This window comes from Pteronotus mesoamericanus, unplaced genomic scaffold, assembly GCF_021234165.1.
Source record: "Pteronotus mesoamericanus isolate MK-2021 breed Mesoamerican mustached bat unplaced genomic scaffold, CSHL_Meso_final contig_50, whole genome shotgun sequence".
Lineage (NCBI taxonomy): Eukaryota > Metazoa > Chordata > Mammalia > Chiroptera > Mormoopidae > Pteronotus > Pteronotus mesoamericanus.
The window spans coordinates 11,878,653-11,895,220 of record NW_026555186.1 but is presented as its reverse complement, the minus strand read 5'-3'; the positions used below and the strand labels follow the sequence as shown (position 1 = coordinate 11,895,220).

Genomic DNA, 16,568 nt, shown 5'->3' with positions numbered 1-16,568 from the left:
TTGTCAGTGTGCTTGGGTGAGGGTTTCTTTTCTTTTCTTTCTTTCTTTCTTTCTTTTTTTAAGTTAAACATGGTGAACAAAATTAGGTTCTAGTGATGGCCCCAGATTGCAGGTGAACAGAGTGTTGAAGGTTTATTTCTGGCTGCAGTCCCCTCTGTGCTTTAGTGGCCTCGAGTGGCCTTCAGGCCTACTGAGAGTGTCAGGAATGGTCACTCCAGATGAATTTTGGGGGGTGGGGAGGCAGTATTTCAGGGAAGAAAATTGAAGTCAGACTTAAACATAGAGCCCCATATAACATAATATGTAAGATAATATGATGCTCCTTACCCTTGTAACTTGATGTTAAAGAAGTATTGTTAAGATGTATTGCCTGCTGTTATATAGACCATTTTGCTATCTTTTGAGCTAGCATTATTATAATAATATTATTATTGAGCTAATTTTGTTTTGTCTTTTATTTGCTTTTCTAAATGAAGCTGGAAGCAGATGAATTTGATTTGTTATAATTTCTAGGGTTGGCTCATTCTCCTCCCCTTTAATCTCTGAAAGGAATGGAGGATGACCATCTTTCCTTCCTCCAGAAGGACTCTGCAGAACAGGTCATTGGCCCTGAAACTTAACTCCGCAAGTTGTTGCCACCCCCACAGGACTGGCTTTCTGCCCATGGGGCTGACAGTGACAGAAGTAACTTTTGAGGCAGAGGTGAGGTGTAATTGTAAGGTGGCCTTTGGAGCTCACTCTTCTCTGCTGAAGACTTTTGTTAGGAAAGGAAGGGAGGGCCATACCTACCCACACTCATTTGGTTGTTGACATCCTTGTGTCTGAGTTGTGAGGAGAGAACACTTGAGTTAAGTGGGGATTTTGTGCCTCCAGGGACAATGTTTCTGTCTAACATGGTTGGGAGGCACTGGGCACTAGACCCAGCACATTGTCAGTGGGTTGGGGGGCAGAACCTGACAGCTTAGACAACTCTCAGGCTTGTTGAGCGCACGTTTTCCTTGTCTCGCATGTCCTTGTCCCTCGCCAGTCTCAGACCACCCATGCTTAGCATGGGCACCAAAGGTGCCCATGGCTCAGAGCACATGAGTTGGGGTGCATACCTGAGGTGATGTGTTTTACTGTGACACATCAACTGGCGTTGTCTTCCATCTTTTCATGGGTGGAATTCTTTGTTTCTTAATGTAAGGTCACTGAAATGATTCTTTTGGATAAGTCTTAAAATGCCAATCAAAAGTTTTGGTATGTGGTATTAACAAAATTCACTCATGTTACTCTGTGGTGCTAAACAACTGTTTAATTAATTGGTCCATCACAGAGTATTCGTTACGTACCTTTAGAGGAGAAGAGAAACTGGATTGTAGGTGCCAGAAATATATTGTAGTGTTATGCTGATCTAAAGGAAGGGTGGAAAGTGTGGTTAAGTTTAATTGTAACTCTAGTATGTTTTCTCTTTTGTCCACTAGACTTCATGAGGAAATAATTGACTTTTATAACTTCATGTCCCCTTGCCCTGAAGAAGCAGCCATGAGAAGAGAGGTGGTGAAGCGGATCGAAACTGTGGTTAAAGATCTTTGGCCAACAGCTGATGTGAGTATAGTCTTTGTACTTCTTTGTCCTCACAAGTAAACATGAGCACCTGAGATTGTAATGTGTGTATGCAGACCTGCGTCTCTCTTATTGGCCCAAGGCAGAGATTTTCCAGGTGTGGTCCTGGACCAGGCAGCAGCACAACACCTGGAAGCTTGTTAGAAATGCGCCTGTTGAGTCAGACAACTTTTTGGCCGGGGGGGGGGGGGCGGGGGGCGGGGGGCGGGGGGGGGTGTTTGTGTTTAACACGCCCTTCCTGCATGTGGTCCTGACGCATTCAAGTGTGAGGACCACTGGTTTAACAGAAGGTTTTTTGGAATGGTATGATTATTTTTCTTTTAAATTTACCTTAAGGTTAGAAATTTTACCCCTTCTCCCCCTGCCCAACCACTCATCCTGGCATAAGTTAACTTTTGTGAAAATTGGAAGTATTTCCTCACACACCACTTTAATAGTAAATGAACAAGGGTCCATTGAGGTGAGGGCCACTGGCATTTCTAATGCTTGGCGCGGACAGCATGAACATGTCCTTGGACCAAGATATGATGGCCCACCCACAGTCTCCTGTCCTAATTGATCAGCCTTCTCTACTGGTGACCAGTGCCCGTTACTGACGACCCACCAGTGATAGAGATGAGCTGGGCTACTGAAGGGCGCGTGAGCTCCCCATGAGCCAGGCTGCAACTCGATTCCCCTCCTCTTTTAAAGTGATGTACCACATCCTTGGCTTTAAACCTCCAAGTGCCGTGGAATGGTCCTCCTGCCTCTGTGTCCTAGCTGTGAGTTTGAAAATTGTTGGAAGGTTTGAACCAAGTTCCAAAAAGTCCTTGGCTTTGGCAGGTGTGGGTGAGGCCAATAATTGTTTTGCCTCATAATTTTGAGCTTTCAAAAATTCCTTTTTGGGACAGGTCTTTAATTTAAAGATTAAGTAGATTTCCTTGAGTTGTTTTCATGTCCCCCAATGTTCAGAGAAGTTTTAATTTTACCCAGGAGTAGGAGTGAGGCCTTTTTTTCAGTGAGAAGTGATGGAAGGATGATTGAATTGTCACCTACTCTTAACAGTCATTCTTTCTTTCAGGTACAGATATTTGGCAGCTTTAGTACTGGTCTCTATCTTCCAACGAGGTGAGTGCCGGTTATGTTTATGTTCATGAGGAAGTGGGGGATGGTGGTGTCTCTATCTTCAGGGTTCAGAGTAGGTTCCTTGTGTTCAAATCTAAGGCTAGAAGTATGAGCTAAAGGAAAGGACTGTGGAACTCAGAGGGAAAATTGAAGGAAATAAAGTTTAATTTACTACTATGATCATTGATCACTTTGTATTTTTCCTCTTATACTTAACTTGATGGGGTATAAAAGTGCTGGACACTAGAAACATAAGATGAGTAAGCGGCCAGGAGGAAAAATGCAATAGAAAACATTCTGCTGATATTTTTGGATATATTTTAAAAAATTAATCTTATATTTTAATGAAGATTCAAGCAAAATTCTAATTAAACAGTACTTTGTTAGGATTTTTATTTGATAGAGAAATGTCAAACAAGTTTGCATTCTAAAGTCATTCTCTAGTGTTTCCCTATCAAGGACTCTTTTAATATCCAAATCAATTTTATGTACATTGTTTCATTAAAAGTCTATTTTTTTGTTAACCCATTGTTAGCATTTGGAGACTAAAGAGGCTATAATCTCAGGCTACAATCTCAGGGTTGGCGTTGACAGGGACGGTGTGGAACTGAACAGGTTCGAGGTGTCCAGGAGTCCCGGGTCAGCAAGAGTGATCCAGTGTAGACAGCACAGAAGTAAGGACACAGAAACCTCAAGAGGGGCAGACACTTTATTTCAGTCCCTTATTACATAATAATGTTGGGAGACTGTCAGCCTTTTTGCTTCCAGTCTTAATGTTACATATACTTCATAAGCTGCATTTCCTCTCCCTTGAGAGGGACATGCATAATGAGGTTACATATGGCCCTTGATGGAGATGGGATCGTGTGCACTGTGGCACCAGTCCACCCCAGGTGCCTCTGTTATGCATAGCAAGGTGAGCGGTTCACAGCCACTTTTCTTTTGTCCAGTGACATTGACTTAGTGGTCTTTGGAAAATGGGAGCGTCCTCCTCTCCAGCTGTTGGAGCAGGCCCTGAGGAAGCACAACGTGGCTGAGCCGGGCTCCATCAAAGTCCTGGACAAAGCTACAGTAAGTGTGGGCCTGTCCTGATGCTTGTGTGATTCACTGAGGTCATCTGCAGCAGGTATTGGTTACGTTTCTGAAGACTTCTCTATTTCTGGTATAAATGTGCTTCTGCATTGTGTTCCTGTAGTTGGGATCACCATGTTCAGTGACAGTCTGAACTGCAAGTTGTGAGAGCATCCAGCTGTTCTCAGCACTAGAGTACATTACTCTTGGCTTCTGTTAGGGTATGTAAGGAAAGGATGTTAGTATCTGAAATGAGACATGTTCAGTTGCTGCCCTTTCTGGAGTCTGTAACTGAGTGACTAAATCATGGCTATTATTACGTAGAAAAAGATTACTGTTCGCCAAGTTATACTTCAGAAAGAAAAACTTATCTGTTCCTTTCATTGTTCTAAAAATACAGATTTACGAAAAACCTTATTGGGGAGAAGTTGGAAGATGGGACTGATTTCGCAGTGTATACTGGTCAAGGGTACTCTAAGTCCAAGATTAGAAACCATACAGGAACAGTGTATGTGATGTGATAGTTATTAGCTCACCTGTACTACAGGCTAACATTTCATTTATAAATTTTGTTTCAAGCTATATGAAGCCAGATTAAATTCTTTTAGTTGTACGAAGATTGTCAGAAGTTAAAATGGGAGCTTTATCTTGCTCATGTAGTGGTACCATTTGCTCACCTGCCTTTTAGCACCATGGATTAGTTTTGGTCATTTTTAAAACCACTTTATAGGTGTTATCTCAGTTAATCCTCCAAACCAATCTTATTGGCAGAAACTATTATCTTTCCCATTTTACAGGTGAGGAAACTGAGGCACACAGAGGTTAGGTAATTAGCCCAGGGTGGATTCAACAGCCACGTCTTTTCCTCTCTTGCCAGAGGTCTACTCTCACTTGAGTATCCTTGGCAGCTGGCCCCTGGTGAACATTTTAGATCAGGTTGTGCACTGAAAAGTGTTTCCGTATTGACTCCTAGACCTTTTAAACCTTTAACTAGAGCCCGATTGTTTTGGTGGAGGGAACTTCGTTTTTATTCCTTAGAGGCTGAATAAACAAAACAATACCTTCTGGAAAAATAATTTCGGGGGGGTGGTGATCTGAATGGTTGCTTGGGCATCTTTGATGAGGCCCGTTTTGAGTGCCTTTTGGTGATAATTTCAGTCGTATTTCCAAAATGGCCTTTTATTCTCTGATTTTTTGGGAAAAAAATTTTTTTTTAGTTTCTTTTCAAGACTGAAACCCAAAGTAAAATTGTTTGGAGAAACAACAACAGTACAAATTACAATTTAAAAATGGCTTTGAAGTTAGTTTGAATGTTTTCAGAAATTCTAGCAAGCATATTTTGGGGACCAGGAGTTCCTCCCTATCACTAGGCACTTGTGGTAAAACCAGGACTTAGCTGGCTTCCTCATGGTAGGCAGGCATGTAGAGTCTGGGCCTTCCACCCCTCTTTCTCCTTCTCTCAGACACCTGTTCCCCTTTGCCCCCACCCCTTTGGCAGAAGCGTATGGTGTCTGTGATTGATGCTCGGCCACTGGCGAGGTGCTGAGTCATGCCAGCAAGGCTGGGCAGAACTGTTGGCGGGGCTGAGGGTGGTAGTCTTGGGTTCCAGGGCACTAATGAGGTTAACCCTGACAAAGTCCCTTTTCTTTTTACCTTTAAAATTTTGGGTTCATAATCCCTAAGCCCACTTTGTGAATAATTTTTAAAAAGCATTTCTGTAAAACTTTGGAAACATTTTGATGCCTGATCATGAAGACTGCTGCGTACTGAAGCAAGATTTTTCAAATTAAATTTTTGCAGGTACCAATAATAAAACTCACAGACCAGGAGACTGAGGTTAAAGTCGACATCAGCTTCAACATGGAGACTGGGGTCCGGGCAGCGGAGTTCATCAAGAATTACATGAAGGTGCTGCTATCAGCAAGTTAGCACAATAAAAATCAGCGACTTAAGATGTTACATTGGCTATTGTTTCTCCTATAAATGTTAAAAACTTTAAACCGTCTATTATAATAGAGACTGTGCAGTTGAATTACTCATCCTACAATATGATTTCTAGGGAAGGAATATTGACTAATAACTTTGAAACTACTTAGCTGTTCTTCAGATTTACTTTCCTCGGCTCACCATTTGATAAAGTTGAGAGCTCTTTGTGAGCTTTGGGAACTGTTCTTTCAGGTTATTATAAGATGACCATCCTTGCAGCGCCGTGTGCCTGATTTGCAAGGGAGTCCAGGGTCCACTGGACAGTGAATGCAGCATGACACACTTTAGATTTACTTACTTGGTCTTGAGCCTGAGGATGGCAGAGCAGACTTGTTTATTGAGGGGACCCATTTTGGACTCTGACCAGGTGCCTGGTCCAGCTAAACAGATGGTCCTTCCTCCTGTTACAGTGGAAGTGGTGACATCCTTCATAGAGGCCACCCAGCACCTGTAGTCTGGGTACTGCCTCTTCCCACAGTTTCAGGGACCTTGCTCCTCTTGTTTCCCTTTTTTCTGCATCACGTCCTGTTTGAAGGCTCATTGCTACTTCAGCAGACTTGAAAACAACAGAAGTTTCCGTTGTTCTCCACCCCTTCTCCAGCCTCTGTGTTTCCTTGTTATCTTCGCCCTGCTCTCCCCACAGGAGGACCAGCCACTCATCCTACTGTTGTCCCCTACCTCATGAGCTGTCCCCTCTCCACCCCCTCTTTTCTCTGAGTGCCTCCGAGTGTTGAAGGTTCTTGTGTTGGTTCCAGTACCTTCCCTCGCTCATTGCCGCATCCCCCTCCTTGTGTGCGTAGCCCTCCCCCGGCATCCAGCAAGCCGTGGGAAGTATTTGAAGGGGTGTGCTCATTCATTCTCCGAGTTTCTCTTCGTGCAGGGTGCCCCGCCTCATAACCTCAGTTATGAGGGGCTCCCCTATGGGATCTTAATGAGCCCCTCATATAATTCACTCTCAGGCCCTCCAGTTGGAGGATGGTTAGCCTAGAGGTTTCTAAGAGGCAGGAGGATGGAGGAGGCTTTCTTTTCTGCCATATAAAATTGCTCTGTAAGAAGTCTTCCAAGGTATATGAACTAACCAGTAAATATTTTTCTTTTGGAATTTACAGAAATATTCATTGCTGCCTTACTTGATTTTAGTATTGAAACAGTTCCTCCTGCAGAGGGACCTGAATGAAGTTTTTACCGGTGGAATTAGCTCGTACAGCCTAATTTTAATGGCCATTAGCTTTCTACAGGTGAGTGTGCTTTCTCTCCAAAACACTTATAGTGAGACTCATGTAGGAGTAGATTCTTCCTTGGTGTTCAGACCAGTTGCTGTGTGGATCCCGGCAGTCCTTCTCTCCCTTCACTATTCTGTTTTCATTTAGGAGAGATTGATTTCTAGTTTTCATAATAAACCCTATTTTGATTAATACTTCTTTCTCATTGTTCCTTTATAGCTTATTTTGTAGCTGATTTAACTGGTAGAGGAGGGAGGGCTTATCTGGTTGTCAGTTAAGTGTCTGTTAATCTAAACTTTTATATCTTGAGAGACAATAAAACTTTCATACCTCAATAGACAATAAAAAAATCATTTTTCTTGGTGCTTTGACTATACTGACAAATGTATCTCAGAAGAAAGTTTGAGCCCTGTCTGGTGTGGTTCAGTGGATTGAACGCTGGTCTCTGAACTGAAAGGTTGTCGGTTTGTTTCCCAGTCAGGGTACATGCCTGGGTTGTGGCCCAGGTCCCCAGTTGGCGGCATGCGAGAGGCAACTGATAAATGTATTTCTCACAAACATCAATGTTTCTCTCCCTCTCTGTCTTCCTCCCTTCCCCTCTCTCTAAAAATAAATACAATATTTTTTTTTTTTAAAGAGAAACGTTTAATACCATGTATGGTAAAAAATATTGAAAATAGCCTTTTTTTTTTCAGATTGACAGAACTTCAGTATTTTGTCTTGAATTATATATTGCCCTTATTTTGTTGAGTATCATGGAAAAAAATCTCTGTAGAAAACCTACCTAAGTGTTAAATGCTGTGATATACTGATAAATTAGACTTGTAAAAGTCTTTAAGTTAATTGAAACATTATCTTATTTATATTTTTTTTTAAATGAAGGATTCTGTTCTTTACAAGATCTTGCCTCTATATTTTAGCTGCACAACACTTTTCCTCTGGTTTATTATTGATTTTTTATTTGGGATTGGGCTTAGTGAGTCCAGAATTTGGCCATTTATTTTCTCATTATCAAGAATACTGCTAGTAATCAGCACAGCTCCTGGTTATGCTGCTTTCAGTTACTTTGACTTCCTTGGCCCGTCTTTGCAGAGATGCTTTAGGAACAGTGAAGATGGAATTACATTTGTTTTCTTAGAATTTTAATCCTGTTACCTTGCTTTCTACTCTCACATCCATGATGCTGCCCTTATAGCCAGTCTTCCCTAGTTTTTGAACATGATTTTGAATTAGACACAGCCTTCTCTTCGCTTAACTTCCTCATGTATTCCTGATATGAACTATTAACTGTTTACTTTTGTTGCTCTGGGCTAAGCACCTCCTGTTGAACTACCCCATGGGTTCCTCACAGCGCTCCCGTCTTCCCAGGAGCTTTGCCCAGCGGGGGTGGGATTGCTGTTGTCATGTCCACATCTCTTCATGCCTTGCCCCTTCTGCCCAAAAGCTGTGACTGTTGTAGCACCTGAGTTCATTTCATGGCTAAGTGAGGTAAGAAGATCCAACCTTATCTTGGGTAGTTCTCAGGTATTTGATTTTGACTAGAAGGCAAGGAATAAAGAAGGGAGTAAGATAAGGCAAAAACAAGAATGCTACATTCTGCTTTTGGAACATGCAAATCCCTAGAAGTCAAAGTTCTGAACCCTGAAAATACTTCTAGGATTTCCTCATCGAGCTCTGTGTTGTGAATTGTGCTTCTATCGGGACTTTGACTTTGATGTGCTGCCCAGTGTAACTCTATGCAGCTGGCAGTATTCTCTGTACAGTCCAGCAAGGTAGCCATGGGCCAATGGGCCACAGAGGCCTATTGAGCATTTGTAATGTGGCTAGCAAGACTGGCAAACAGTATTTTTAATTAATTTGTCTTAATTTATATAAATATAAATAGCCGCATGTGGCTCATGGCTATCCTTGTGGGCAGCACAGATCTGTGTTGCTTAGAATTGACTCTCTTAAATCAGTGACTTAGGAGGATATCAGTAGACAGTGGTTCAGGTTCAGAAGTCCATTGCCTACTTAAATTGTGGTGCTCAACTGAGGCTGATGCTAATCTCTATGACAAGCAGAGATGCAAGTTTGCTATAAATATTATGATACAGTACTAATTCTTATACTCAGTTAAAATTAATCCTTTCACATTCTGGTGTTCTGTGATACTGTTCAATCTAATACTGCCCCCTACTGATTGTATTTTGGAACAATGGAATTAAGATTAGAATCTGTAAAATTACCTCTGCCATCTAGATCAATGATTTTCAAGCTTTCCTATCTCCTGGCAAACATAAACTAATTACTAAAACTCTGCAGCCCTCCAAGAAATATATTTTTGGCCTATCTGACAAAAAAAAAAAAGATATAATTTTGATTCATTCATACCAGACCGCTATTGTGTTGGCTGTTGTCATTTTTTTGACATTCTAAGGGAAGAAAGGTCAGTGCCCCTGACTAAATAGTTGGGTGATTGCACACTTTCTTATCAGTAGTTGGGAACTTGTGATTAATTAGATGTCTGTTTGTAGGAAGTTGCTGTATGGATTACCAGTTTCAGAGATAAAAAGTGTAATAAAAACATTCAGGTAGAAAGTTTTATTTCTTTTGAACTCTCTTCAGTGAGAATGGCTCTCCAGGCCCTGTTAGTGCCTCCTCGCAGCTGCTCTGACCGTCCCAGTGATGGTGCGTGAGCAAGTGCCTGAAGAGACCACCAGGTAGTAGACTTCATCGCTTGCCGTCTTCTTTAGGAATAACTTGAATCCATTGCTTTTACAGTTGCATCCAAGAATTGATGCCCGGAGAGCTGATGAAAACCTTGGAATGCTTCTTGTAGAATTTTTTGAACTTTATGGAAGAAATTTTAATTACTTGAAAACTGGTATTAGAATAAAAGAAGGAGGTGCCTATATTGCCAAAGAAGAGATCATGAAAGCCATGACCAGCGGGTACAGACCATCGATGCTGTGCATTGAGGACCCCTTGCTACCTGGTAAGGGCACCTCGCTCTGCATTCACCCCAAGCGATGCAGGAGCATCCCTTCCCTGGTGCACTGGTGTGGGGGTGGTGGTGGTATATCCTCGGTCCCTGCGAGCCACGGCAGTTCATCAGTTGATTGGATCTGATGCAGACTCCTACTGTCCTAACAGTTAATAGTGACAATTTACAATTCCTTATTTAATGCTTCTAATTACTTATTGCAAAGTTGCAATTTTGTTTATATTCTTTAGTCAATCAGAAAAATATAGATGGTGAGAATTAAAAAAAAAGTTTATTTTTTAATTATAAAACTATTACGTGTGCATCATAAACCATTTAATTCCCAGAAGTATGTAACAGAGAAAAGTGAAGTATGCCGTAATCCCCTCCCATTTTGGTGTTTATTCTCCCATTTCTTCCTACATGGATATTAATGTTCATTATTGTAACTTATCAATTAATAAATGGAATCAGATAATACAGATTTGCAGCTTGTTTTTTACTTAAAAGTATATCTGAGACCGCTTTTTGTGTGTAGGGTCTGTTCTGTAGTAAGGATTGCCACCTTGAAGAACCCAGGGCAGGTCTCCAGTTTTCCAGTTTTATTCCTTTAGGGTATTTAAGGGTACTCATATTTCCAGCCTTTGATGACGGTCTTTAAAGCCTTTACCAGTCTGATAAAACCATGCAATATAAATTTTATTTAATTTACATTTCTTTAATGATAGTGAGGTTAAACACATTGTTATTTATCAACTCCACAAATGTTTATTGAGCATCTATTAGGTGAGACACTGTTCTTACTGTTGGTGATAAAGTCAGTGACGGACAGGTGACAGAAAAGGTGGTGGAGATGTCAGCTCCAGGTACATGGCCCCTTTGTATTTCTTTTTGTGTGAGTTTATGTGCTCTGTCCCTTTGTCTGCCATTCTGTTCCCTTACTGATTTTGTGAGACCTGTGTATGTTAGGGAAGCCTTTTTTTGATGTATATGCTGTACTTCTTTTTCCTCCTCAGTTTGTCATTTGCATTTGGATTTGGTATTTTTTAAATTTCTCTACATATTTAATATCCTTATATTTAATTATTTTTGTTTTATGGCTTTTGGAGTTTGAACTGTATTTCTTAATTTTTTTTCCCCAAAGAACACATACTGTTCTTTTCTGTGGTTGTTTGTAAATGACATGATTTATACCATGCCTTTTTGGCAGCAATTTTCCCAGCAGCATAGTATGACAGGTTTTCATCATCTATTGTCTGTGGTAATAAGTTAAATTGGAGACATTTCTAGTGTCTTCAGTGTCTGCCGAAATGTACTTGAAAAACAAAAACCCCACCCGCCCTATCATTAGGTTATATTATAGACTTACATCTGGAAAAGAATGTTCCAATACTTAGACTACAGCTTCTAAAAAAACAAACTACATACCTAACTTGTGAAGGAGTTTCATGTAAATTAAAATTAAACTTAAGGTCCTTAACTGTGGCTTGCTTGGTGACTTCAGTGGCGTCTTTGTTTGATTTGCCACCCAAACCTGGAGTTCAGACCTGGAACATTCTATCATAGAGGATTTGCTCTGCAGGTCCCGCTGTGGTATGCCCAGGTTAACCGCCTGCTGCAGTGAGCCCCAGTCAGCATGGTGGCAGTCTGATTCAGGCTGCTGCTTTTCCTCATGTTTTTTATTGCCACCTGGGGAGTTACTTGACTCTCTCGTACGCTGTCACTCCATCTCTGTGAATGCCATCTCTCTTCATGGAGGTGGACCCTGACCGGGTGATGCAGATCAGGCGCCTCAGCCTGTGAACACTAGGAGGTGTGCGACAATTAGCTAAGGTGTGTTTGCAGGTGCCTGATTCGGCTTTGCTGTTGGGGTCTGGACGTGTTTGAGTGGTGAGGGCCCACTTCAGAATAACTCCTGTGAGAAGATCAAAAACATCTGATGGCTCAGATGTTCGGTAGAGTTTCACAGCTGCCTTTCTGTTTCAGGAAATGATGTTGGCCGAAGCTCCTACGGGGCCATGCAGGTGAAGCAGGTTTTTGACTATGCCTACATTGTTCTCAGTCATGCTGTGTCGCCACTTGCGAGGTCCTATCCAAACAGAGATTCTGAAAGGTAACAGTCAGTCGACACCTTTGTTGGGCTCCAAGGGGCATGGTAGTTGCACCCTCATTAGCCTCTGCAAAGCTGGCACCCCTTGCCTCTGTCATTAGCTTTTTTCATGAAGTTTACTAATGGATATGCCATCAGATTTTAGCAAAACTTGAAAATATCAGTAAAGGAAGAACTTTACTTCATTCAGTATAGTTACTACATTACTTCATATAGTAACTATAATGACTATTTTAGGAATTCTGGATGGCCATATTTAATTCATTCCAAGGTTAAGAGTTGAAAATTTCTTATTTGGAGAGTTAGCATTTCTTTTTTCAGAATATTTTGTTTGAGGGAGGTGATTTCTGGTTTTTAAAACGTTACGGAATGCGCCCTGACCAGTGTGGCTCAGGTGGTTGCAGTGTCATCCCGTACACTGAAAGGGTGCGGGTTGTTTCCCGGTCAGGGCACACACCTAGGTTGCAGGTTTGATGCCGGGTTGGGATGTGTACGGGAGGCAACCAATTGATGTTTCTCTCTCTTTCTCTCCATTGCCCCACTTCCCCTCTCTCTTTCTCTCTCAAAGCAATGAAAAAATATCCTCGGGTGAGGATAAAAACATAAAATAAGTATTATAAAACTTTGGAACATGATGCTTTTTCTCAAGGCAGTCTTCAAAATGTGGGTAGTCAGCTCTACATGAATGTGTATTTGAGTCCGCAGGTCTGACCCCTTTTCTCCTAGGCCCACTCATTGTCCACTCTGGAACACTTTCATTGCTAGTGAGAAATACCTGTTTCTGATCCCAGAAATGGGGCAACAGGGTCCACCTGGTGGCCAGTCTTGGTGAGAGATTAATTCACTTGCATTATCCTTCACCTTCTGATCACTCATGCAGGAGTATCTTTTCCTTCATTGGAAATTGTTCAAACTAAGAAAAATACCTAGTTTTTCTATAAGTTTAATTGAAAACTATCAGACTGACTTTAGGCCAGTGTTATCTAGAAGAAATAGTGTGTGCCAAATGGAATTTTAAAGTTTCTAGTAACTGCCTTAATACTGCTGAGGTGGGGATGGAGAGAGGGAGGTGAGAGCAGAGTGGATGAAGAATAGTATGATCGTCACAAGTAGTAGTTGAAACAGTGCTGCTGTCTCTGTTCCTTGGGCGGGTTGTAGAATAAGTAGATTTGGAGGCTTGGCATGGCAGAGGTAGAGTTGTCTTGGGTTTTGTGGCCTCAGTCCATTGTCTTCAGGCAGCGCTTTGGGCCCCACAGCAGGTGCATTGTCTCTCTGTTCTTGATGTAAAGTAGGAAGTGAGAATGTCAGACCTTTATGATCATGCTGGTTGGGAGGGTGGACTTCCCTATGTAGGGACTTGATTTAAACAGTCTTTTGGAGATCAATTTAGGTTCAAAGACTTCTACATAAGAATCTACTTTTACTATACTGTGATCTCAAATTATGTTTGGACTTGAACATCAGAAGTCATATATATTTTGTAAAATTATTTTAGCTTTTTGCTGTATTTCACTTAGCAAGCAATATAGTGTTAAAAGTTTAAAGTAGCTACTAGAGAGGGTATATGGGCTTCACAGTCCCACTGTACTATGTTGATTTCCCTCCTCGTCTTTTTGTAGTACTTTAGGAAGAATCGTCAAAGTAACTCAGGAAGTGATTGACTACCGGAGGTGGATCAAGGAGAAATGGGGCAGCAAGGTCCACCCAGCGCCCGACCTTGGTAAGAGAGTAATTCCCTGGGGTTATCCTTCACCTTCTGACCACTCATATAAGAGTATCTCTTTGTCTCTTGATGGGAAGTTGTTCAAACTAAGAAAAATACCTAGTTTTTCTATAAGAGTTTAATTTAAAACTGTAAGACTTAGGGGAGCACTATCTAGTAGAAATACAAGGTGTGCCACATGGAATTTTAAAGTTTCTAGTAACTGCCTTAAAAATATGAAAAGAAACAGGTGAAATTAATTTTGATAGAATGATTTATTCAATTTAGTGTACAAAATATTAACATTTCAAGATGTAATCAATGTAAAAAGTCATTGAGGTATGAGGCCTGTCCAGAAAAAGTCCAGCACTTCTTAATATAATGAGAACAGTTTGCCCAACATTCATGTAACTTGGCAGCCAAGGAGAGTGGACTAGAATGCGCATGTGTGAACAATGATGACTTCAGTGAACTAGTCAGTAGGGGCAGTAGATGCCATTCAGTGAGCATGTGTACTGTGTGGCCATCACATTCAAAATGACGAGTGAGTAGAGCAATATGCCTGCATCAAATTCTGCATGAAGCTTGAACATTCCTCCACGGAAACTGTATGATTCAGAAGACTGCAGCTATGGGCAACTGGTGATTGGCAGCTTCATCACGACAGTGTGCCTTCTCACACATCACATCTTGTGCAGAATTTTTTGGCGAAACATCAAGTCACCCAGGTGACCCAGCCACCGTACAGCCCAGATTTGGTGCCCTGTGACTTCTGGCTTCTCCCAAAACTAAAAATCACCTTTGAAAGGGAAGAGATTTCACACCATTGATGAGATTCAAGAAAATACAATGGGGTAGCTGATTGCGATTGGGAGAACTGTGTTAAGTCCCAAGGTGCCTACTTTGAAGGGGACTGAGGTGTCATTGTCCTATATACAATGTTCCCTGTGTCTTCAATAAATGCCTCTATTTTTCATAGTACATGGCTGGATATTTTCTGGACAGACATCGTATTTTGCAGCCTCCTTTTGTATGAGATCTGAAATCCAGTGTGTATTTATACTTGTAGCACATTGTAGTTAGGATGTTAAATTTCCACCAGAAATACTCAATCTGTAAATTAGATATCATGTAATGTGCAGTTGAAAACTATTTACATATGTAAGTTGTTTCAAATTCACTTAAACATTTCCAATAACTGAAAATAACTTTAAAAATTAAACAAAATTCAATTTGCCAATCTCATTAGCATCATTTCAAGGCTCAGTGACACCTGTGGCTGATGGCTCTCTCCTCGCACCCTCATATCTGCACTCCTAGAAAGTGACTCACCTGGTTGATGCTTTTCTCTCCACAGACAATAGAATTAAAATAAAAGAACGGATAAGCACATGCGATGGGGAGCAGCCCCAGGGCCGAGACCCGGAGCCGCCCTACAGCCAGCGCCTGACCTTGTCTCTGCCTAGCCCCCAGCTACTCTCCTCGGGCTCCTCCGCGTCTTCCGTGTCTTCGCTCTCTGGAAGTGACATTGTGAGTGTGTCTGCTGGGTGGGCTGTGTTTGTGGAGAACGTCTGTAGCAGGGATTTTTCATCACTCTCCTTATGTGTATGTGAATGGTCCCCACTCTGCCATGAGCCCCAGTCTCAGTGGCCCAAGTGGCCTGTTATGAACACTAATGCCACTGACAGTAGAATTACAGTGGACTTCCTTGAATAGTTTTTAAAAATCTTACTTGGAAATAAAACATTAAAGTCTAGGTGTCCCTACTGTATTTCCTTCACATTTTTCTTCAGTTTGAAATGAAGGAAATGTGAGCAGCTTTGGGCTGCCTGTTGAGCAGCAGTAATGGACAAATTCCAGTGGCCTTGCATTGTGAATGTGCTGCAGGCCTTTCTTTTCTGTCTTTAAGAAGCCGTGCACCTCCTCGTACAGCACTCCCTGTTCTTCCTGCTTGCAGGATTCCGACACGCCACCCTGCACGACACCCAGCGTTTACCAGTTCAGTCTGCAAGCGCCCACCCCTCTGCTGGCCAGCTTGCCCACCGCCTTGCCCATCCCAAGTGGCAAACCTCAGTCTACTACTTCCAGAACATTGGTCATGACAACTAACACTCAGGTACGTGGCTGCTGGTGCCCATCCTGTGATGGGCCCTTGGGAACCGAGAAGCAGTGGCTGGCATCTTTGATTTAGGAAAAGAACTTTAAAAGTCTTTGGAAAATACATTTGTGTCTTGTAGGAAATTCTCATCTTTTGTGGATCTGATAGCATGTCCTGTCATTCTTTAAAAGATAGTGTTATCAGGGTCCACCATGCTCAGCGTTTGCAGAGAGAGGACTTGGGTCTTAAACACTGAAATGGCTTTCAACAAGATCCAAATTGACTGTTGTTCTACAAATTACATAGATACACTGTGCAAGACCACAATCCTGGGGTTGTGTTGAAGAAAGAGACTGTGATGCTGTCCCTGGGCAGAAATGGACATGTGTCCCTGTTTACACTCAGAATCACAGTGTTTACATGCTTTTGAAGTTTAATATAAACTTTGACTTTCTCACTTTTTCACATAGGCAGTATTTATAGGGCTTTTTATATTGAATATGTCTTTTTTTAAAATTTAGAAAAAATTAGACGTCTAAAAGACAATTTCAGAAATATTAAATTTTGTACCTACTTCTCAATTATACATCAATTAAATATACAAGGTCTGTCCAGAAAGTATCCATCCATGTACTATGAAAAATAGACATTTATTGAAGAAGATACAAGATACAGGAAACATTGTACATAGAACAGTGACACCT

The 16,568-nt window shown here is 41.5% G+C and overlaps 1 protein-coding gene across 4 annotated transcripts in view; it reads left to right on the top strand.

Annotated features, from left to right (window-relative positions):
- TENT4A (terminal nucleotidyltransferase 4A) overlaps window positions 1-16,568 on the top strand; it is a 45,864-nt gene that overhangs the window by 23,690 nt on the left and 5,606 nt on the right. For all 4 annotated transcript variants that reach the window (XR_008529543.1, XR_008529542.1, XM_054578344.1 and 1 more), the window contains exons 2-11: window positions 1,464-1,587; window positions 2,666-2,712; window positions 3,660-3,780; window positions 5,581-5,688; window positions 6,876-7,004; window positions 9,753-9,966; window positions 11,941-12,067; window positions 13,684-13,784; window positions 15,124-15,296; window positions 15,724-15,882. Coding sequence is in view for 2 of the 4 variants with exons in the window: in XM_054578344.1 (XP_054434319.1) it covers window positions 1,464-1,587; window positions 2,666-2,712; window positions 3,660-3,780; window positions 5,581-5,688; window positions 6,876-7,004; window positions 9,753-9,966; window positions 11,941-12,067; window positions 13,684-13,784; window positions 15,124-15,296; window positions 15,724-15,882 (1,303 nt within the window). In the remaining 2 variants the exon portion in view is untranslated. The remainder of the gene's footprint in view (window positions 1-1,463; window positions 1,588-2,665; window positions 2,713-3,659; window positions 3,781-5,580; window positions 5,689-6,875; window positions 7,005-9,752; window positions 9,967-11,940; window positions 12,068-13,683; window positions 13,785-15,123; window positions 15,297-15,723; window positions 15,883-16,568) is intronic.